Genomic DNA, 23,846 nt, shown 5'->3' on the forward strand with positions numbered 1-23,846 from the left:
TGGCAAGGGGAGGAGGGAGCTTCGCAGCCCGTCCTTCTAACTGGTTTGTCCCTCCAGCCGACCTGTAGCGCTTTCTCCTGTTCCCCCTCCATCATGGAAGGAGCCGCGGCCTCCTCCGAGGCTCTGCGCTATGCCGAATACGCCAGAGTCCCTGCGGGTGCCGGCAAGGGACAAGCCGAGCTGGACCGAGGGCTGGTGAGTGCGGCGGGGGGGTTGGGAGAGGGGCAAGCCATCCCGCGAGTGGCGGCTGAGGAGAGGAGAGGGGAGGGCAAGACCTCTGCCATTCATCTTCCTTCTCGTCATGCCCCACCCCCGCTGCCGGCAGAGACGGGGCGGAGGTCGCTCCTCCCTTTGATTCCCCCGCAGACCCAGGAGGCGTTCGGACACTTTCACCCTCCCCAGCGCTGCTTCTTAGCCGAGGGCTTTCACACCCAGCGAGTGTGAGCACCGGGGCTGCGGCGGGCAGGCGTTCCGAGCCCCCCGGGGTGGGCAGGAAGGTCGGGGGTGGGGACCCCTTGCCTCGGGCGTGAGCGCACAAGGCCTGAAGTTGTGTTCCCTTGCCGCAAAGGAATGATACCTGTGGTGTTTTCACATACTGTGCTAGTTTTATTGTGGCTGGTTCAAGTGTTAATGGTTTTGTAGAGCTCTGTTTCAGAAAAATAATTCCCATCTGATCTTTTTTAGCATGGGAGAGGGTGAATGGGTCTGGAGTGAAAGGCAAAAATGCTTTCAAGGTTTCCTATGCGGTAGTGTGCTGTAGAGGGAAGGGTGCTGGAACATTATCCCACTGCTTCTGTCTGGTCTTCTTTCCGCTAGTTCATGTGACAGCAAGTTCTCTTTGGAAGAGAATTGGGTATTTGTAAAATATGTGTGGAACACTGCTTAACATACTGAATGGTGAAGTCTTCACATTTTTAAAATGGCTTTAAAAATGAATTTGCCTTCATTGTGTGCCTGTTGTTGTCTCTAGAATACTTTGCTTTTTAACACAATTTTTAAAATCATAGTTGTCTCTAAGTTGTTAATCCATTATTACTACAGTGTAGGACTTCTTTTTCTCCAGGTCAATCTTTCCATGTATTTAACAGCAGCCTATGTAATCTGAAGAAGCTGACTCCCAAACTTATTATTGTCATATCCATGTACTCTCCCTCTGTGGAATGCTAGAGGGGAAGTTCCTGGTGAATTTTGTGGAGTCTTTGGGCCTTCTTACCTGTCTGGGGTAAAAATTGCATCTGGGATTTAATGTGGCTTTGTTGGTGTGAGTTTTTTGTCAGGTTCTTACTAAGGTCCAGAGACTCAGATTGGTCTTTAGAGACTAGAATCTGGATTGCTGCAGTTTTCTGTTGAAATATATTGTTTAGCCAGATGTTTCAGCGGAGAATGCGGTGTTTTTCAGGCATATATACATTGTAAACTGTTAGCATACAGTTGGTAGTAAAAACTCTTTGTATAACATTAGATAGTGGAAGAAAGGACAGTATTTGTACTTAGTGCTTTCTCAGCTAAGGAATCCAGAAGGAGATCAAGTTGTGTATAACAATATTCTAAAATTTAGCCAGAGAGAAATAGTAAGATCAACTGTAGTGCTGTGCATCTGTTCCTCCGGTGTTCTGAAGGGTTAAGAAGGCTGCCTTGCCACAGTAGAAGGAAATAGTAGGAGATAACAGCAGCATTCCTCTCTTGGAAGTAATAGAGCTGTGTTCAATACCATGCCCTGAATCTTGGTTGTGAGTTGTCCAGGATGTTAGCTGAAGACTATTCTGCCTTTGTAGCTGTTTTACAAAAGCATTTTGAGTGATGGAAGAGAACAGTAGGAGCACAGAGTGTTCGCAAAGACAGGTCGTTGTTAATACACACTCAAAAAGATTGGTTTGAATGCTGTATGGTAATGCTTTCATTAGTGAATCCTTTGCTTTGGTACCATTTCCTATGAAAAACTGTCAGAAACTGTAGGCATAGCTTTATATACAAAACAGAAAAGTTGCTATTAAAATAAATGACTCAAATTGACATGAGAATTGGGTGAATATGTAGAACAGCATCTAACTGAAATTACTTTTAGTTCACTGTTGAAAAACAAATTAAGTTTCAGAGGAAGGTAAGACAGGAAGGCAAACATTAAATTATGCAATCAAATCTGTTGCAGATAGTTTATAATATAGACCCACTTCAAAACGTATCTGGCTCCACATAGAGTTAACTAGGTGATTTGCTCTGAAATAGTCTTCCAATAAGCTGTACCTACTCTTATGCGGAATAGGACCCTTATTCTAGCTTCTGTACCGAACAATCATGGATTTCAAGTCAAGAATTTTTACATAAGGGAAAATGTAGTTTCAGAAATATCTTTTACACTTGGTTAGTAAAATTATGTATCCTGCTGCTTAGTGGAATACAGCACTTGGGGGGGGGCGCAGAGGGGGGAGTCAGTAAACCTATTCAAACTTTCTTAAAATGAAGGGTTTGGTTAAGCAATTTACACTTGTGTACTTATTTGAATGTAAGTACATACTTCCTAGTTTGTTGATCCATGATTAAGCATGGACTAATTACAAAATGCCATCCAGTCCATCAGAACAAGTTGTTATTTTCACTGTGCTTTTTATTCTGTTGCACTGTAGGTTCAGAGGCAAAAGACTGTGGAGCTTTTGCTGTGTGTCTAAAAGCTAGTTGTGAGAAGAGCAAAATATTTTTCATTTGACCAAGAAGGGTGTTTTCACTGCTTGTGGTAGAAGAGCTGGTGTGTAAAATCCAAGTCCTGTGCAAGCAGATATGTTTTAAAATTTCTGAAGGTTGTTCTTTTACTTAGTCAGATGTAAAAGTGTTGTGATGAAATTTTAAAATTATGCATTTGCAATTCTCCTTTTGTTTATAAGTTTAACTTTTTTTCTGCTTCATAGAAGGAGAAGCTGCAGTGCTAAGAATTACAGAAGTCTTATTTTTGAGTATGGTTAAGTTAACAGAGCAGTGTGGTTTAAGAATGTGCAAAAAGAATATCTTACTCTTGCCTGTTTCTTCTAAAAAATTTAGGCTACTGGAAAATTAGATATTAAAGGATTAGACCACAGATGTCTGTATGCTAACAGTATATGAAATATATGTTAATTAATATGCTTTATCCTCTTGTTTGCCAGATGCTTTGGTAAGTCAGCTCTTGCAACTGCCTTTCTAATGTTTGTATTTTCTTACACAGGTTTCTGAAAAGAATTTTTTTAAAAATCAGGTTTTGCAGATTTGGCAAAAGCTTATTTGTTTTCTGTAGCTAAGAGGATTTGTTACTGAAAGGTGAACTGCATAGTAAAATTAAAATATTGAAATCAGCAGAATAACATAGGGTTGATGACTAACCTTTGGGAGCTGATTCATTGAATAAAGAAAGGTACAGATGTTACTTTTTAATCTTTTATTTCTTTATTTTTCCCTCTTGGGTCTTAACAGAATACTTTCATTTAAAACTTGTATCTGAGAAATTTTGTAATGGCATTTTTTACAGTGGGGGGGGGGAAAGCAGCTCTGTCATAACTGAAAGCCAGTAAGTGTATTTATTTACTTATTTATGTATGTATATATATATTTAGTTTTTATGAGTCTGAAATAAGAGGTATTTTTAAACAGTGGGACCCAAAAATAGTTCTTGTAGTAGTTGTATTAGCATGCCATAAATGAACTGATCCCTTCCTCAGTGATAGTTACTTTTATTTAATATTGATGTGAAAAGAGTTTTGAACTTTATAGTCTACGTTTCAAAGCACCGTTCTTCTCGACTTACTCTTCTAAATAATGAACTGAGTTAAGTGAGCATGGGAAATGAGTCAAGCTGGACTTAAAGGACTTTCTGGTTAGTACTTAAAGTTGCCACTAATGTTAAGAGTGGCTGGGTCAGTAAGAGACAAACTGCAATCTTTCTTACCTTGATTGAAATTCAGTTTTTATGTCATGTATATAGTTTGAATGTTAACACTGTAACATTGAGGGTGCTTTGGTATGACAAGTTATCACTTCTTTGCTACTTTGTGGTAGGTAACTCTTCTGTAACCTGCTCATAATGCAAACGAGGTGAGGTACTGTCAACCAGTATTTCTTAGCTTTCTTGGTGGTTGTGCCTCTCTTCAAAATATGGACAGTCATTCGAGCCTCTCTGGTTTTAACTTTCCATCACTTTTACCTAGTTTTCTGGCTTGTTGTCATATGCCTGTGATCCTACATCCTGCTCCTATTCTAGAGCTGTTGCCGTGCTTTTTTTGCCCACTGTTTTTCAGGCAGCCCTAGCTTTCCACTAACTGCTAGTACTTTCCGCAGATTGAAATAATGCAGTCCAGTGGACATGGCTGACTCTGTAGAGACCCCTGAGAGCCTTTGATATTGTGTTCCCAGACTACTGTGCAAAAACACTTAAGCTGTTTCTGCACTGAACTGACAGAGTCCAGGGTTATTTATTAGCCTGGTCTCAGTGCTTGGCCTTACCTGTGATAAAGTGTCTGCTGCTAGTGCCCAGTTGCAACCAGCATACCTTATTGCAGACTGCTAACTTAACCCACCTCTTTGGTGGCAAAGCAAGTATAACTTAAGTTGGACAAGTACAAGCTAGTGTTTTGGTTTTTTTGTTGTTTTTTTTTTTTTTTCCAACGTGATCTGTTTAACACATTGAGCTCTTAATTGACTGTAACAACATAGATTCTCACTGTCACTCTGAACCAGTCAAGGAGTCTCTTCAATATAAATCCACAGTCACAAACCACAGAACAGAATAATAATAGAATTTCTGTAGGGTTATGATATTTTCAGGAATGATGTGGCTGATATTGGTTGTTTTCTAAACAGGAATTAGAGACTTTTAGAAGGTTGAATATTGAGAGCCTGGGAAAAAACGATTTGTGAGAAGAAATGACGAGTTTTAGTTTAGTGTGGAGATGAATGGTATGCTTCACTATTTTTTATCTTCTGCCATTAAAGGTAACATTTTTTCATGGTCTAAAGACAAGGGGAAATTTTGTGGAACTCAACAACAGACATAAAACTACTGTGTTATTTTTGCATTCAGAAAAGAGTGCTAGTATTGAGACTGAAGACTACACTGAAATGGAAGAGTTACACTACTGAAATGAGTAGATTTTTAAGGCCAAAACTCCCCGAGTCTTAACTTTGGAGCTTCACTTTAAGTATGTTTATTAAGTCTCTTCTATTCTATGAGAAACCTCTAGGCAATTGCAGCATTGTGTTATGTGAATAGCTAGAATAGCCCCAACTGGGTAAGCAGGAGGTAAGTACTTAGTTAAAATGCATAGGGTTCAGAAGCTAGATAGAGAGGAATGCATCCTCTTCTAGATGAGCTCAGAGCAGACTATCCCTCTCTCTGTTCTGAGCTCAGTACTACAAGCAGCAATAGCAACCACTTGCCTTTGCAGCCAAATCTGTAGGAGCTACTCGGCGTGATGGCAGTGCCTACATCTTGTACAGCTGCCCTTTTGCTGGGAAAGTTGTTGACCTGTGTTCTAGACCATGGTTAAGACAGGTCTAGGAGGCTTTAAAACTGATATTTCCCAACTCTTTCCCCTACTCCCCCTCTGTGTTAACAGTGCTTCTCTACCCTAGGTATCCTGTAACAAAATCTTAGGCTCTAAATACAATCATTTATTTGAGTTGGTGCAGTGGTAAAAGCAGCTCAAGCTGGTTACCTCCAGAGAGGGCCCTCAAACAAAGATATCCTCAAGCAGTTGTACCCTTACAATTTAAGTTTCCCACCCCTCATGCAACAGTTTGGTACGATAATAATATTAGAGTTTGGAGTTGACTTGTTCTCAGTTAGGTCCCTTCACTGTCTTTAGGCAGGCTGTTTCTCTTCCTGAGTTTGCAGGTTCTGCTGACAAGGGGTAGTGTCCTTCCTTGTTTCCTTATCATACACTGGCTCTGGGGCTTCCTTTTACTTAAGCAGGTAAAAAGCTCAGCATATCTGTGGGAAAATTCACAGCTTGTGGCCTGAGGCTTCAGCACATCTAGCTACTAGTGCTAAGTAAGTTACACTAAGTGACTAATTTCCTTTATTTCTTTACAGTCTAGAATTGAGATTGGGTACTATCAAAAGGCAGAATTTTAGCCCCAGGAGGCTTAGTAGCAAAGGCAACTTGGCTCCAAATTCAGTTATTAGGGGACTCGTGTTGAAATTTGGACTTTTAAGTCCTGGTGTCAGGCTTGTTGGTAGAAAAAGTGTAAACCAGTTACTGGATAAATACAGAAGCAAGTCATGTTTAGAAGAGACGGTCTGGTGATAAAAGCATTTTCATTGTTATATTTTGAATTCAAGCTAAACAGGCAGAATTTGATTCCTTGTGTTTCCTGGGGGAAAGTTCAAGGCATTATTGAACTATTATATGATAAGACAGGTAGTGCCACAGATGACTATTTAATCTGTTTTGGAGATTACATCTTGCCTTTTTGGAAGTGGAGAGATGCCCCCAACACTTGCAGTGCTCATCATCCTTCTTGATTTCTGCAGGTGTGTGAAAAGTCAGTACATTCTTCAGGGTTTACTACATAGCTTTCAGCAGCTTCTTGTTTGACATGGAGATGATACTTATTGTCCTTGAGGTGCTGGCTTTTTTCAATCACTGTGTATGTGACTGTTGTCTGCATCAGATGTTTTAAGTCTTTTTTTCTTTTTTTTTTTTCTCTCCTTTCCTTTCTTTTTGTCCTTTTTTTTTTCTCTTGTGGTTTTGGTTCCAAAACCCCAGTTAGACTAAAAGTGAATCTATAAGGTAGAGTCCAGTGATTGATGTGAAGTAATGAAAAGAGGTTTCTGTGCTTCATTTCTCTACTGGGGCTTCCACAAGTCAAAGCATGAACAATGGAAGATGCTAATGTATGTTTGTGGACATAGAGGTTAAGTTAATATTCCAATATAATTTTCAAGCTATATCATGATGAAATTCCCAGTGAAGGACTTTGCGCAACAATATATATTTTTTAAGCTCTTCATATTTGTGTAATAAACTGATAATCTTTGTGTTGAATCATTTGGCACGACTAATTTCAGGTGATCCTGAATAGTTGTTTGCCTTTTTTTTTTTATCAGTACATGATGTGAACTGCTTTGTCAGTGTTTTACAGATTTGCTAATGGGTAGTTCCTGGCTAAACCTGATGTGCTGGCAGGGGCTAATGGAGCTGAACTCTAAAAATCTAATGTAGCCTGTGGAATACAGAACTTACTTTTATCTTTCTTGTAAATGTCAGACATCAGAAATACTTGCTGATAAAATAAAAGGTGCCTGTATTTCAAATTAGAATTTGCCTGTTATTCTGATTCCTGTTTCTCTGCTTTAGGCCAGAACAATGATAGCTGTTGGACTTGGTGTTGCAACTGTTGCATTTGCAGGTAAGCTAAATTACCAGCTGAGTGTGGAACTGTCACTTGTGAGCTGCTATTTCCAAAAGGTTAATGAAGCTTTTATAAATATAAAAATTGGAAAAATAGACTGTTTGAGCGTGCTATGGAGAACTGTGTCCAGGTATAGTTCCCATCCCTCCAAAATCCTGGACATGCTTTCCAAAATTCTTTTTTGAAAAGTCACAGTTTGAAACTAATTTTATGGACGGCAGCTAAAAGGTTCCATCTGCTTTTTGCCTGCAAGATGTAATGTGAAAAGTTTACTTTGTTTATTTAATAACATATTGCAAGGTGGATGCTCTGTAGTATAGACTGCAGCAGGATCTTGTGATGTAAAGGTAACACCTAACAAATTCAAAAAGAGAAAAATAGAAGGTTTAGGTGGCTGCAGTGATTTATCACATTAAACTGTTCCCATAGTACATTGTTTGTTACCTGAACTCTTTGCATCTGGACTGTATGTTATTCTGAAAAATAGGTTCTAGTCTGAATACAGCTGTTGAACTTAACATGAGTAATACTTTGGGTTACTTAGACTGGATGACTGTGGTCTGTTTTGGTTTTCAAATACACAAACCAATTTCCATAATTTTCAGTATATAAAAGCAGCCAAGGTCAGCTGTGTACAAACGCATACACCAAGAACTTACTCAAAAGATGAACAAGTTGCACCAAAGTTCAGTGGCTGTTTTCTGGGTACAATGATTAGGGGAATGAAAGCCAAGATCTTTGGTAATGTATGCCTTTAAGCAGTTGGTTTATATATGTGTTTGTGTAGAAGCAAAAGAGGAATGCTTTTTAGAATTTCCGCTAGGTGAGCTGAAAAATTAATGGCAGCTAGCAGAGAAGTGGTGGCAGAAAGCATGAAGAAGGTGAGATCACAAGTAGATCACAAATAGATCACAGCATTTCAGCAGTGATGCTCTAATAGTGGCTTTAGCTTCTGTGTTAACATAAACATGGGTTTAGATAGCTAAAATAACCTATGGTTATTTTAAGAATTTATTCTTAAAAATTTATGGTATTTTAAGAAAGCAGGGTGCTATCTGAATGAAACAGCCACAGTTTTATAAAAAGTTTTTCCATTGTGTATAACAATAAGTTACATTGCTAATGAACAGTTAATGAAAACAACAATTGGGAAGAGGGAGTGTAGAGAGAAAATTCTCAAGTAACATGGCACAAATCTTGATTCTGAAATTGATAGACCTGCTTTGTACTTCTGAGAAAACAGTCTAATATAGTTTACTCTAGCCTTTCCTAGCTGTAGATATTCACTACCAGTGGGGAGTTGAATGGCTCTGAATCCCAGAAGATCCTCTCTTTGTAGCAAAATAAAAAATGCAGTACTTACAAAATGTGTGATTAAGCATGCAACATCACAGCAAGAAGCATGTAGTACATAGATTTCTTTTCTTGAAAACATAACCTTTGAACAGTATTTAATAAATAATATATATCCAAAGCTAATGTTTCATACTGCCCTTTTTCTTGAGGTTCACAAGGCATATCTCTTCATTTATTGTATTGAAATGCATTTAAATCTGTTTTGTGAGCAAACACAATGGATCTTTGCAATCCCTGACTAGTTTTTTAGGTGAAGTATACTGAGCTTCTTCCGTTCCCTTCCCAAAGAGTACAAAGATTGAAAAATGTAAACCATAGCAAGTTTACTGTGGGATGACTTCTGGGCAGGATCCAAAAATGGCTGTTGAGGGAACATCTTGAAAAGCAGTAAAGTGCAGTGGGGCTGTACTACAAATAAATGAGACAAAAAGATTAAAAAGGAAGGGGTTTTATTTTATTTTATTTATTTTATTTTATTTTATATTTTTTAGAAACCAAAATTCTTTCTGCTTTATGCTGATGAACGTAAGTTGGAGACTTTTTTTCTCCTTTTAGTGAATGTTGGTTATAATTTCATTTAACTTCAATCTTTTTCAGGTCGTTATGCTTTCCAGCTTTGGAAGCCGTTGGAACAGGCAATTACAGAGACAGCAAAGAGGATTTCAACTTCTGTAAGTTTAGCGGTTACTTTATGCTGAATTAATGATTTTGTTTCAAGTATTTAGAGAGGAGACATTTTATGTTACATACAGCAAGTGCCACTTTGATTATCCTGTTTTCCAGGATAGGGGTGCTCTTTACTGTGCATGTTCTGGCATATTATCTGGCATGTTTTTAAATTCATGTGGATGTAGCTATATCAAAAGATGTTTGTGAGCTTGATAAACAGAATTTCCTGGTGATGCTCCATGTTTGAGAACTGTTTGCTAATAAGTGTGTGATAAATGGTTAAAGGCTGCTGTGAGAAAATAGCTAATTCCTAGAGATTACAAAGTGATGACACGCAGTTTCATTTCAAGAAGCTAAAAATGTAAGAAGTTAGTCTTTTTTTCCTTTTTTTTTCTTTCCCAGATACAGTGTTAAAGTCAATAAGGCAAATTGATAAACTTCTAAGAAAGGTTGCCATAGAGATGGGCATAGAGATATTGTTTTCTTGTTCACATATAAGTTGTCTTTTTTAATTCCCTGTCTGATTTGAACTTTTAACCAATTTTTTGCTCTTTGTTTTGCCCTGTATATTTAAAAATGTGATAATGAGGTAAAAAAATAAGAGATGGGGTGTTGTGAGAGGAGCATATGCATGGAATATTCAAGAGCATTTACTTTTTTCTTCAGTGGCTATGCTGTCCTCTGGTAAATAAATAAATGCATTCAATTCCTGTTTGATTAAAGTAATTCCTAGTGAGGTAGATGTTTGATTGTAGAAGTATATTCCTTCAGAGTTCATGCTCTGTGAGCGCTTTTCCACAGTGGAAGGAATACAATTCCTCTATGAGAGTGTTGAGGGAGTAGTAGATTATTATTTCCTGAAAAAGATATTAAAGGTAGGTGGTTAGTTTGTTTGTTTTTAAAGTAAACATTTGCATTGTACCTATTAACACGAGGCCAGTTGCAACATTGTCTACATTATATAGAGAGATGCTTGAGTCCAAATACATTTGCCGTCTGTACTTTGTGTGTCCTTTCCTGGGGAGGGAGAAGACTAAACATGGGCTGTCCTCTGGGGGTTGATCCACGCTTGTTCTTAATTGCAGTATGTATCAGCCAGAAATGGTGCTCCTCAATCAGTCTTTGCCCGCTGTCCCTCTGTTGCATTGCTGTTGTGAGGCCAACTGTTTTTTTTTTTCAAAGTAATTTTTTGAGAGATTCCCAAGTTGCCTGCCAGAACAGCAGAGGGGATTTTAGATACTCTGAATTAAATTGCTTTCACATGATATGGAAACAGTCTGACTTGCATGCTTGCTAGAGGTAGCTTGCAGTAAGGACATGTGGTTTCAAAGTAGGGAGTGCTTCTATCTTCACCCTCCCACCCCAGCAGTTTTACTTCAGCATTTCTTCTATACATTTGTAGATACAGGCTAGAGAATTTAAATTCAGACATCTTCATGTAAGAAAGCAGGCAGTGACTCTTTAACACATTGAAATATGACATGCTACTGCACAGAGAGTTGTCTGTTCCTAGGAAATTGTACCCCCCAGTACTGGTATACTGGCTAAGCCAAGCTCATTACAGGCCTATCTCATTTTTACCGCAATGACTTTGAGAGTCTTGCAGAATTCATGAAAAACCATAAAGAGCAAGCCATGTGCTTTTGCATTCACAGTATTCCTAGTCCCTGGAGCTGCATCCTCTGTCTGCCTTCACATCCTGCCTTACAGCCCAGAACGTGTGTTGATTTCCAGTAGAGTATCTCTTGTCTGCTATTCTATTCTGAACTTGAAAATACAAGTTTACAGTGCAAGATGAGATTGACTGAATAAAGTGAAAGCTGTCTCTTCCTGGTTGTCATTAACTGTATGTATTTGTCAGTTTTACATTTGTGAAGGTAATAGTATTTTCTTCTACAATCATAGTGCAAAGTTAAGACCCTTGTATAATTCTTAGCCAAGGTTATTTGTTCTTTACTACTCTACAGCTACTATTTTTTTGAATTTTTTTTCTACCTTTTTTCCTCCCCTTAACAATCAGTTATTTCCTATTTATAACTTTTTCTCTAAAAAAGTAAAAACATTGTGTACAAAGATCCCATGTAAGTGCTTACTGTGAAAACTTCTTGCGTTAGCTGCCTTATGTGATTTTGTTTGGGGAATTTGAAGCTGCTGAATATGATCTGTGAATTAGCACTTTCATCACGTTTCTTTACAGCATATTGCCCTCTAAACTCTACTGACAAAGGAAATCGAGCATCTACCTATGCTTACTGGATAAAGCCTCTGATGTGACTATGTGTCACATAGCGTCTATGCTTAGTGTTACTTTGCTGGTTTTCTGTGGTGTTTGGGGGTGCCTAACTTAGTCATTGTGGTAATTTTCAGTTGTTACTCTAGCTTTCTAGAATCAAACCCTGTCCTTCATCACAACTGTCTTTTGAGAGGCTGTGAAGCAGCTGCCTATTTGGCTTGTTCTCTCTGTAAGCCACCACTCCTCCTCACCCCATTCTCATCTTCCATTTGCAATAGAAATCACAGTTCATGTTGGTTGCAGTCACCATGCAAGGTAATCCAAATGCTGTTTATCCTTTCTTCTTGCTCACTAAGAAATTACTTGGGTAAGGTCAAGTTGAGCAATTACGAAGCCATCATTTAAAATGCCTGCTTGTTGTATTTTGAGTATTTTACACTTTGTATTTACTTACCTAAATAAATAATGTGTACATTCAGCAACTGCACTCATCTTTTATTCAGAAATAGTAAGTAAAAGCAACTAAAAGTGTTACGTTTTGTTCTGAATTTCTACCTCTAATTTATGGCAGTTAAATATATATTCTAAATATGAAATGTAAATGCTACTGTGATTTAGTCCCTAATTTTTCTACTATCTCCTTTTCAGTGGAGAAAGATATAAGAGGAAACATTGTCAGTTCCCCTCTATGTCAAATCATAATGCTTGTTTCCAGAGAAATATTTTTTTTTTTCTTTCTGGTTTTAGCCTAATTTTGTTGCTGGTATCACAAATGCCAGTGACGTTGTTCTGTTTCTGTGTGTAATGACAAGAGTCTGTTGCCAATAGAAGGTGTGTAGCAGTAAGCAGTCATTTAGCTTTTCTTCCTCAGACCTTAATGCTGTTAATTAGAATGTTAGTATTTCCTTAAAATATGAAATTAAAAAAGTATTTCAAAAGCATTCATTACATTTCTTTGTTGAATCAATGATATTGTATGTTGAGAGATAGAAGATACTGAAGGTAGAACCAGCAGTTCTAGGCAAAAATACACAAACCCCACAGTCCTGAAAATTCTGTGTTCCAGAGGAAAAGGGTATCTTCTATAGTACGTTAGAGGTTTTTTGCACTGTTTCCCTTGTTGGATCCGATTCTGCTCGAACTCATAGAATTCTGAATTGAGAGGAAAAGGTAACAATCATCTCCCTTGTCCTTCATTGAAAATAAAGTTTTGAGAGAATAATGTAATTGCAGTTTGTTTCATATATTTTATTTTCTAACTGAAGTTAAGGATGCTAAAATTGATCTTAGCAAATTGTAGATTATATTTTAATGCAGCTTTAATAGTTTGTTATTGTAGTTTGATGGGGTTTGGTTGGGGTTGTTTTGGTTGTTTGTTTTTTTTTTTGTTGTGTGTTTGTTTGTTTGTTTGCTTTTTCCCAATGTTTGTTACTTTTCCAATAGAGGACTGTATTGGTAGTGGAACAAAGCAAAGGTTTTGGAAAAATTTACCACTTCATGGGCTGTGATAGATGGTCTGAATTACGGAATTTTGCGTCTCTTGCTTGGCATGGAAATGGAGATTATGCTTTCCCTGCACTATGCCAGGAAAAGTGTCTTGAAGATGTCACAGTCCAAATGGATTCTTAGCTGACTGCTTTTGTGAAAATTGGCAAGAGTGAATAGTTATTTGCAGAGCAAGTCCAGCTGTTTTGTGTCATGTCTCGCTATGTCCATGTCCCCCCTACCAACAGCATTTGCTTAGAAAGCAGAGCTTGCTTTATATAAGTACCTGAACAGTAACAACATGCAAAGAAATTAAAAAAATTAAATTATAGCCCCTGACTTCAAATAGTATGAAGAAATAGAGCTTATTTCAATGATTTTTCCAGCACAGAATTTGTTTGCAATAGCTGGGGTTAATAAATAATCAAGTGTCTAGAACTGCCTGCTCATTGAGGACTTCTTGTAATAGAAAAATACCTTGAGTATTGTTTCATTTCATTGCAGCCATTACTCAGAATTTACAACTGGGAGAGCAGGGGAGAAAAGCTTTAATTTCAGTAGCATGCAAAAGTTGTTTCATTAGGGAACTAGAAATTTGCTGAGATGTTTCCTAAAATGAAGACTCGCTTTCTTCCCTTTATTCTAAGCAACAGGAAAAATGGCTTTTGTATCTAATTTCCTTTTGCTTTAAATTCTGTTTAGGAGCAAGACCTTAATTTAAGAATTGATTATTCTTGCTACATGCTTCACGTCTGAGAAGAAAATGCTTTTTCGTGATGACCGATTCAATGAACTGGTTTTGCTGATGTGCCAAAGGACACAGACAGCAGAATTTCCTTTTTCTTTTTTTTTTTTTTTTCATTCCTCTTGGATGTGAGCTGCATCAAGGCTCCCCCAGGGTTAGAACAGTGTCAAGGACGTAGGCTTTAAAAACACGAAGTATTTCTGAATGTAAGCCTATAGCCACCTCTCCCTATTTTCTTATTTTGAATAGTGTTTTAGATGAAATCTGCCAAGAGCAGAGATGAGCTTTGTTAGGGATAATTCAAGTACTGGTCTTTACATGGATACTGAACCAGTATCCTTGTGTGTAAGAGTTGTATGCCAGAGGTGACGGGCAAAGAATAATTAACCTTTCCAGAAATCCATCTGCACCTAAGCTGCTCTGGGAGAAGTCCTGGAAAATCTTTCAGAAGCCATTAAAGTGTGTTTTTTCTCTCCTGGCTGTAGTAACTGTTCAGTATCACTGCAAATTTCTGTGCAGTTCAGCCTCCTCAAGAGTGTTACCTGGTGACCATTAAATTATTAGCATCGTTTCCTCTTGGAGGACTGGAGAAGCCCTGTGTATTCCTTCAGAGTTATATACTCTAACCTGTAAAGTCAATGTGCACTAACTATTGCAGACCTCTGTTGTGTTACGCTGTAGCTATAGAAGTGGTTTCTCAACAGGCTTTTGTTGTAGGTGTGACACATCCACAGTTACTTCAGCTTTGATACCTGTAGTGTTATAGTAGCGCTTATTTCGTGTAAGGTTTGGGGTGGGAAGAAGGAAGATAAAATTGTTTTCAAATCATAACAGCGCAACAGAAAATCTATGTGTGTGCTCTGTATGACTTCATGGTAGCAACAGGTGAAGTATTTCTGGACCATGCTTTTGGTGAATGTTGCTTCAAGCTTAATGAGAGGCTTTGCTTCATATCGTAGACAAAGCCCTTTAAATGCTTTAATGCTTTTGAAATTATGTAAAAAAGAGTTTGAGTAAACATAAGGCAAAATTCTCGCTGAACATGAATGACTGTATTGGGTGAGAAAGGTGTTTAATAAGGGCCAGGCACATTTTTACTTGTGGGTAAAAGGAACACTTAAAAATAATCTTAGCTCTTGGGCCAGACTTCCCTTTGATAGCAACAAAGGAAGCTTATTTTTCCCCAGTTGATAGGTTTTGCACTGAGGAAAAACCTCCAGTCTGTTGAGTGATTTCTGTGTGCCAGTTCCAAAAGGCAGGCTGGCTTGGAGCTACATCTGCTGCCTCTGGGATTTGTGCAGTGTAAGACTATTGTTTTTGTAGCAATGGTCTAGTTCTTAGTTCTACTTATAGAAACCTTTACACTGAAGACATCACATGTAACTATCAGTCGGGGTTCAGTATCTTTTACATTTTAAATTAAAAAAAAAAATTGGCAAATATACTTCTAAACCATTCCCTCTAACATTTACATACTGAAATTTACTCTTACCTCCATCTCCTCCTTTTTAATGTTCTTTTCTGTCCCCTTCTTAAAACAGTGGCTAAAGTATCTCATGCCAATGAGTTTAGAAAAAACCTCTCTCTCTCCAGATCCTCTATCTAACTGTCATCAGTCAGTGGTGTCCAGGGAAGGCTGTAAAGGCAAAAGTTGGTTAGGATTTCTCCATGTACTCTGACACTTTCCACTGTTCTCCAGCTTTCCTGAAATAGATGTTGTAACTTTATGCTAAGCCTTTTTGCTTTTACTTTTTTTTCTTTTTTCTCTTTTTGCTCTTTGTATATTTTTCAGGGTTCCTTCAAAGAACTCACGATAGATATTTTTTTGAAGTAACATTCTTTCCCATGAAAAGTTATCTGCTCTTACTCTTTTATTGATTTTACCTACTTTGTAGAAATATCTGGACTTCAGAGTGGTTGTCCATAATTCCTTGGATGCCAAAGTATTTTGACTTTTGTAATTTTCTACTGCAGTGGTACCAAAGCTGTTCCAAATAAGTTTCCCCCTTTCCCTTTCTTGCCCTCTCCAAGACATACACTGTACCACTCTGTGCCAGTTTGTACTCTGATTCTGGACCCTTTTGCTGAGAGACAGGATTTTTAACGGTTGTATCTATTAATATCCCTTATTGGCAGTAGAAGATTGTAAAAACACAGATAGTTATTTTTAAGTTGTTTTTTCATATGTGTTAACACTCAGGAGAAATCCTTTCAGATTACCTGGTTTGTAGTCATTCCATGCCTTTAAAATAAATTATAGATGAATGCAATTTTCTGAATGAGGTTATATAAATATGATTTAGGTCCTGGCACCTTGTACATGAAGCTAATTATTGGTTATTTTCCCTTTCTCCTTTTTAGAGTCTTTCATCATACTATAAAGGAGGATTTGAACAGAAAATGAGTAGGCGAGAAGCTAGTCTTATTTTAGGTGTAAGGTAGGTGTGTTGCTTTAAGATGTTTTTGTCTGGTATGTATTGAATGAAAAAAATGCATGTTGTGAGAATGTGCAGTGCTCTTGCCAAAATCTTAACTTTTTAAAAAAGACATCTAGTGGCTTATAAAACATTCTAATATTCTGCTTAAGCTAAAAAGCAAACAATAAAATGCTCATAAAACATGCAACTTGTGTTTGGCTTGAAGGCATGGTGACATACTGCATTGGAGAATTAGTGCTCTAGAAGTAATCAGAATAGCACATACTGTGCTAATTAGTGTAATCACGTGGCCTGGTCTCCAAAAAAACCTGTGAGACAAGGAATATTGAAGATTATATTAATAAATGAGAATAAATCAATTTCGCTTGTTTTTTTCATAAGTCAGTAACATTTTTTTTCTTTCTCCACTCTGATTTGTTTGGATTTAAAAGGTTGAGGCATATTGCAAACAAACAAAAAACACCCCAAACAAAACAACCCATCAAAAACCCCAACTTGGAGAGACTTGTCATTTAAAGTAGGTATGGTAAATAATTTCCATTTTATGTGGAAATAATTTCTGAGTAGTCAATGAATTTTTCAGTGGATTTTTAAAAAACATTTGGGTGGCACATGGTAGCACATGTCTTGGTGTTTTCTGTAAAGCAGGTGATGTGGTGGGTTTGAGGACTTTCCAGATGAGGGAGCAGATCTAACCTTAGGTAGTAGATTTCTCCTTTATGGTCTAGATCAGTGAGTTCTGAATAAAAAAATAAAAAAAAAGGGATGGTTTTAATTATCCCTGGAAGAAATTATTTCAGATGGAGAAAACTGGGACTTAAAATCCTGTTCAGTGTGTTATTTGTGTTTACTTCTAATATAATGGAAATTATATACATTTAGTGTTCGCTTTAGAAAATAAATTGCATCTATTTGAAATATTTCATGCTTGCACAATGAAGAAGAGATTTATGGGAATGCTCTTCAGAAATATTTCATTTGGCCTTTAAGTTCGATAATGTATTAATGCTACCACTTTGTAAGGGCACATTCAATGATACTTCACAGTAGCACATGGCAGCTTATTAAAGTGTGTTTACAGTGGCAATGCATAGCCTGAACAGTGCTCATGGATGTGTCTGAAGTTTCGTCACAACTGAAATCAGTCCCCTTTTAGTTTTAATAGCTTGAGTCTTCACCAGGAGCACTGATGCTGCTTGTTGTGTTTAGACTGAGTCTTGCATGTGTTAAGACTTAATCAGATTTGAGGAAAGTTCTTCTTAATATTTAAAGGTTTGAGCTTTGAAATGTATAGAAGCCCAGCTAACATTTTTATAGGAAATTTTGACATTGTTTAAACACACTTTTCTAGACCAGATTTAACTCACTGCTTACTGTATGATATATATATTATATACCCCCCCAAAAAAGGGGGGTATATAAGTGTTATGGAAAATGCCAGGGTATGCACAAACTGCATCTGTTCAGGCCCTGATCTTATTGTAACGCTTGTCCTCTGTGTCACAGCTTACAAATCATACTAAATTTTGAGGTAAAGACTTTCTTCAGTATTTCAAGTGCTGAGTATGCGTGGGTAGTATAAATGCTAAATACAAGCCATGGTAAAGGTGAGCATTTGATGGTAGCTTTTAGATTTTCAACATACCAGCCCATTACACGTTCCTTCCCGTAGATGCTGAGGAGGCTGTTGTGAGGTCCCCCAGCAGCCCTCTCTTGTCCAGGCTGAACAAGCCCTGCTCCCTCGCCCTCTCCTCGAAGGGTGAGTGCTCCTGCCCCCAACTATTGTGGTGGCCTTTGCTTGGACCTGCTGTGGTTGGCCAGTGTCTTTCCTGTACAGAGGCCCCAAACCTGGAGACAGCAGCTAGATGTGTCTGGCTAAATAGAGAACAGCTGTTGCTGTTGACCTAGTGACCATGTGCCCCTTCACCCAGCTCAGGAGGTCATTGTCCTTCTCTGCAGCCAAGGTAAGCTGCTGAGGCTTTTTGTTTTGCTGTGTTTCCAACAGAGCTAGTCCCCAGCCTGTAGCACTGCAAAGGGTTCTTCCTTCCCAGACACTGGGCTCTGCATCTGTCCTTGTTGAAGGGTTCCTGTAATCCCATTCTGGCAGCCTGTCCAGGTCCTCCTGAATGTCAGCCATGCTCTCCAAGTATTGATAATTCCCACCAAGGTGATGGACTTCTCAGCCAGTTAGTGATGTTGGAAGGCGCCGTGATTTGGCTGGTTGGTGAGACTCAGGTTGTCAGGCTGTACCAGTTCAACAAAAATGTGATTTTTCAAATTAAAGGGGTTTTTGATAGTGATGAAGAATCTTTAGAAACCAGTCTGACTGGGATAAACTATATCTCAGAAACTAAACAAATTTGATTTAAACTACCTAATTTTGTAGTTGAAGCAGAGCTGCATGTTTTTCCGTGGTATGCAACTGCAACATTTCCGCAGTTACTCTTTGGCCATCTGAGTTTCTAAATGTGGTGTATTGACTTTCCTTTTTATTGCTAAACAACAGCTTTAAAAATCAAAATATAGATGATTGTTATTTTTAGCTGTCCAATAACAGAAAGTTTCATTCTGGTATTTATATAGTTCAAGGCCTTCCACCCTCTGTTTAAATCTTACTTTCTGGGTTACTTTCTGTTCCATTGAAGTACTCTTTTCTTATGCAGTTCTGTGAACTATTTTTGCAACATACCCTAATTTCCCTGTGATGGAATAATAATTAAAGGTTGTTTACCTCAGGAATTTAGTTAGACTGATACCTCGCATTCAGACTGTACCTACAAAAAGATTAATTAATTGATTTCATCACTGATTAAGAAGTCACCTGAAGTGGAAAACACAGCTTCATTTCTTCATGCTAACAAATTATGAAAAACTAAACCATTCAAACTGTCTTTTTGCATATGATAGCCATACTGTGTTGGCCTACTGCATCCGTAAGTGATTATTTGTCTGGTAAGGTACATATTTCGTTTAAGCCAAGTACATATTTTATGTATCTGTTATTGAAGAAAACAACATCCTGTAGCACTTGTAAATCAGCATGTCCTTGAACATAACACACTGAACAGCTTTGCAAAAATAACATACAGCTTTGGTTTTGGTTTGGGTTTTTTGTTTTGTTTTTTTTTTTTTTTTCCCAGGCTCCTGCAGAAAGAAGAATTACTTCTAGTGGCTATAAAAATATTTACAGTAGAACAAAATGTGCTAATACTAAATATTTGTTGTTTTGTCTCTGATCATAAAAATATTTATTTTCTACAAGGAAAAAGAAGTGTTTTCTGTGTTTAATGATGAGAATAATAAACTAGATACACCCTAGAGCTGTTGGACTTTTCCCTTTTTTAAAATCATTTATTTTAAATAATTTTCTTAAAAAGCCTGAAAGATACTTGTGTGTCAAGCATGCAGGCTTTTGAAAAAATGTCCTTCCTAGTGTGTCTTACATGCCTTTGTTTACTTCTTTAGAGGTGCAGTTTTATGTTTTGTCCACAAGATGGTGAAAATCTCAAGTTTTAATTATTTTTCAGCCAGTATAAACTGTTAATTTATAGCCTGAGCTCAGTGACATTTATGGTAAGCACTTCAATTTATTTTTGCAGTCCATCTGCTGACAAGGCCAAAATCAGAACAGCCCATAGAAGAATCATGATTTTGAATCATCCTGATAAAGGTAAATAATGATTACTTTTCTTAACCAGGGTTGGGAAGGAAGAAGCTTAAACGAGATCCTTTAAGTTTATTGTGTAAATAACCACTGAGTGCAAATGTATCTTGTTTATTTATAGACTTGAGCTTCTGTGTGTCTACTTGCAGATAAACTAGGCTTTATGAACCACAGTTTTACCCATTTTTCTCTAATGTTGTTTTCTATACTTCAGTTAAAACTATGAGCTCAGGGACCAGTCTTCCACACTTAAAAATAATTAAAAATATGAAAAAATTAGTTATAACATTTTTGTATTAAACTGACATTCCTGTTTTGAACTGAGAGGGACCAGTCACACATATGAAAGTAACTTTCTGGGAGCAAATGTTCTGCAGTCACTAAGTACATCATTGATGAATTTCAGACTTCCTGGAATTCACTTGGAAGAAATGTAAAGCTGGGCAATGTTGCCTTAGTGGCCAGTTTTTTAATGTAAATTTATCTTACGGAAAGGCTATTATTATAACTTTAACTACACTACAGCTGGTTGAGAAAGAAAGCCCATATGTTCATTGCTGTTTCTACTTTAAAATAACAGATGGTGAAGAATTGCAATGTATTTCAGAAGTCAAAAGGGGAAATTGGAGGGTTTTTATATCTTCTTGACAGAATTACAGGGCTCCTTGCCAGCACCCTGTTTTAAGAAAATGAAAAAAATAACTGGCCATGGAAAGGTTTTAGGTGTTGCTTTTCTTTTATGTCTTCACCCCTCACTTTAATTCTAAAGTTGTCTTGCTTATTCAATTCCATGCTTTCATTTTTTACACTTTTTATAATGCATAAACTGCACAGCTGTAGAAATCTTCTGCTGCATTTGTAATGTATTACGATGGTCAAAGGCCTCTTAACCATCAGGGTACCAATTACGTCAAAATTTTTTATAATAAACTTCTAAGCTTATTGTAGCAGTACTTAGAGATGTGAGCCAGCACTGTGAATCTCTCTGTGGAATGTTGAGCAGACCTAAAGAGGCAGTTCCTGTTACTAAGATCATACATTTTAATAACCTGGTCTTACAGCTGTAATGCACCTGCAGTTGGGCACAGTGTAGGTCTGGATGGATGCAGTGAGCCCTCCTGTGTGCTATTAAGTTGGAGCATTTTCTCAGTAGGGACACCATTTGAAGGAATTTGTGCCTCTTTGCTGGGCCTGCAGCTCTTCTGGCATGGTCATAGAAAAAAAGCTTGTGTAATGTCTTCAGCTGCAGAGAGAGAGGGCCTGAAGTCATCTTGAACATGTGGCATCACAGAGAGACTTCTTTGCTTATGTATATCTTGATTTCTTCTGGCTGTGGGTAGCACAGATGTGCTTTTAAAAATAATATTTGACATTAGAAAGCTATTTTAAATTACTGTTTAAATTACCAGCTGGAGTTGACAGAAGAAAGGGCAATAATTACAGACTTTAAAAGTTACATATGTTATGAAATCAAAAATGTTGGAGAGAGTTACTAGAGACAAATAAGAAATATATAGAAGTTTGCATTAAAACTTTCCCCAGTGAGCAGTACTAAAATGGTTGCTTATTAACCTTTACAGTTCAGTTTTAAAGAGTTTTAATTGATAAATTGTATGTTAATTTGTCAGTTAGTAATTTTGTGAAAGAGTATTTGCTCACGGAAAAAGAGTGAGAGAGAAGCCTTTTGGACTTGCCCTAATTATAAACAAACACTTAGGCAATCATGAGATTGAATTTTCTCTCATTGGAGGGCTACAAAATTAATATGGCACTTAAGGATGTAAATGTAGTGAAAACACTTCCAGCAGATTTGAATTTACTTTAAGATCCTGCACTCTAGACATGTAGAAAATCAGTGCACATTTGGAAATTACTTGGGATACATTGTTTATTGCAGTTTTTAGTCTTTACTGTTTGATCCTCCTGGCTACTCTTTGAATGAAGCAATACCTGATGTAGTAAATCCTATTCCTGTATAAAAGTCCAGTTGTTTTTAAAAAAAATAATAAATAAATTTTCCAGTAACCAGTTTTCTACCCTTCCCCTGCCCTGCCTTGCTTTCTTCCAGTGTGTCTTCCATTAGGACTACATTCAAACAAAACCAAAACATGAACAAGAGAACTCTATCACCTTTTCCAGTTGTTTTATTACACCATGATACAACTTTATAATGATTTGGATTCCTGCAGGAATGTCCTAAAGAAGCCTTTAAGCCAGACTTACATTTTGGTTTGGGTTTTTTTTGTGTGTCTACAACTACTTCTGTGTATTTCTTCTATCATTATCTTTTCTGATTAATAGAATGAATGAAATGATGAATGAAAAAATATGATTGAATAGATGCCTTGAAAAATGCTATTCAGTGCACAATTTTGTTAGAATCACATTTTCATGTAAATGTACAGGTGTCTTATAGTAAATGGTAAGTTATTGAGACAGACCTTGTCAGGTTGGCTTCAGTGACTGTAGGCAGATGGTTGGCACTCAAGGGGAGAGTGAAAAAAATCCCAAACACAAAAAGACCACTGAACTGTAATCAGATTGTTAGATGGAGCATGAAGCAATGACAGTGTTCAGGGCTAGAAGTTAGAAGGCGTACAATGTTTAAATAGCTTTAATGTGATGGTTTCTGGCTGGTGATTTTGGGTATCTAGCACACAAGAGGCTTGGGAGATGTACGCAAGTGCACACATGTAATGATTCTTTGTCAAAATTACTTATAAAATTTTACCTCTTAGTTTTTTGGGGTGAGTGGAAATAATAGCTGTTAGCTCTAGCTAAATGTTCAAGACAGCTGACCTTGCATACATTTGCAACAGCATTGCACTGCGAGTCTAAATCACAGTGATGTAAAGTGACTTCAGATCTCGAGTCTTCTCTCTGAGATAAATTGTTCAGTGTAACTCTTTAGTGACTTCAGTTTTGGTTACATTTCTCATATTTATCAATTGGTTTGCTTCATGTCAATGTCATTTTTAAAGCAGTTGTATGAAAAGGGTCAATTTAGGAAGGAAGAGCTAATAAAAGTGAGTAATAAAGAGGTGTTGCAAGTGAAGAGTTTGGTACTTAATACTGATGTGTAAATGGTATTACTGTCCCCTTTTTCTTCTCAGGTGGATCACCTTATTTAGCAACAAAAATAAATGAAGCGAAAGACTTGTTGGAATCCAGTGCCAAAAACTGAAATCCACAGCCTTGGGTCGTAGGAGATTCAGCAGATACATTGTGCAACAGCTTCATTTCTGCTTGCTCGGCACAGTTTCCTAATGCTGCATTGATTTTTCCTATTTATTTTCATAATTAAAATTTAAGATTATTTAAAAGAAAACTGAAATATTTTATGGTTGTGTAAAGTTATATACAGTTATGCTCCTGTGAGGAGCAGGCAGTTGGATTTGATGATCCTTATGAGTCCCTTCCAACCCAAGATATTCTGTGATTCTGTGTTTCAATTTTAGTGTATTTTTACTGAATAATGATCCATTATGAGCTCTGAAAATATTCTCTTACTGTCAGTGTTTTTCTTCAGAAGTAGTATCTTCTTTCATTAAACTTTTGGAATTCTTTAAGATCTAAGAAATAGTCTTAAATACAGGGATTTTTCTTCATTGAGGAAGACTTGACTATTCCAGAAATTCTGTGACAATGTTTTGAGTCACAGTAAGTATGGCAGACTTGATGGCAAGTTTTCAGTGTCACCTTACACTTGAATCTCATTCCCTGGTCAAATAGCAGGGTTTATTTATGAGTGCAGTTTGAGAGGTACAACTTTGAACAAAATTACTAGCAATACTACAGATGGCATTTTCCATTGGCTGTATATATGGGGTTTGAAGATACGGAGAAAGAATCTTGGTTTTGGTTAACATTTTGCATACA

At 37.3% G+C, this 23,846-nt stretch overlaps 1 protein-coding gene across 1 annotated transcript; it reads left to right on the plus strand.

Annotated features, from left to right (window-relative positions):
- Positions 1–23,468, plus strand: DNAJC15 (DnaJ heat shock protein family (Hsp40) member C15). The gene is made up of 6 exons (XM_061457298.1): positions 1–195; positions 7,323–7,374; positions 9,331–9,404; positions 16,227–16,303; positions 19,903–19,973; positions 23,081–23,468. Exons 1-6 carry the CDS (start codon positions 94–96, stop codon positions 23,149–23,151), a joined length of 447 nt encoding a protein of 148 aa, XP_061313282.1. The 5' UTR covers positions 1–93; the 3' UTR covers positions 23,152–23,468.
- Positions 23,469–23,846: the final 378 nt, after the last annotated feature.

Source organism: Pezoporus flaviventris, unplaced genomic scaffold (genome assembly GCF_033815535.1).
Source record: "Pezoporus flaviventris isolate CSIRO_AGI_PZ_B2104156 unplaced genomic scaffold, CSIRO_AGI_Pfla_v1 ptg000025l, whole genome shotgun sequence".
Lineage (NCBI taxonomy): Eukaryota > Metazoa > Chordata > Aves > Psittaciformes > Psittacidae > Pezoporus > Pezoporus flaviventris.

Coding starts and splice junctions, on each gene's coding strand:
- DNAJC15 (XM_061457298.1), top strand. CDS start 94: ATGGAAGGAGCCGCGGCCTCCTCCGAGGCTCTGCGCTATGCCGAATAC. Junction 9,405..16,226: donor CAAAGAGGATTTCAACTTCT/GTAAGTTTAGCG, acceptor TCTCCTTTTTAG/AGTCTTTCATCATACTATAA. Junction 16,304..19,902: donor AGTCTTATTTTAGGTGTAAG/GTAGGTGTGTTG, acceptor TTATTTTTGCAG/TCCATCTGCTGACAAGGCCA.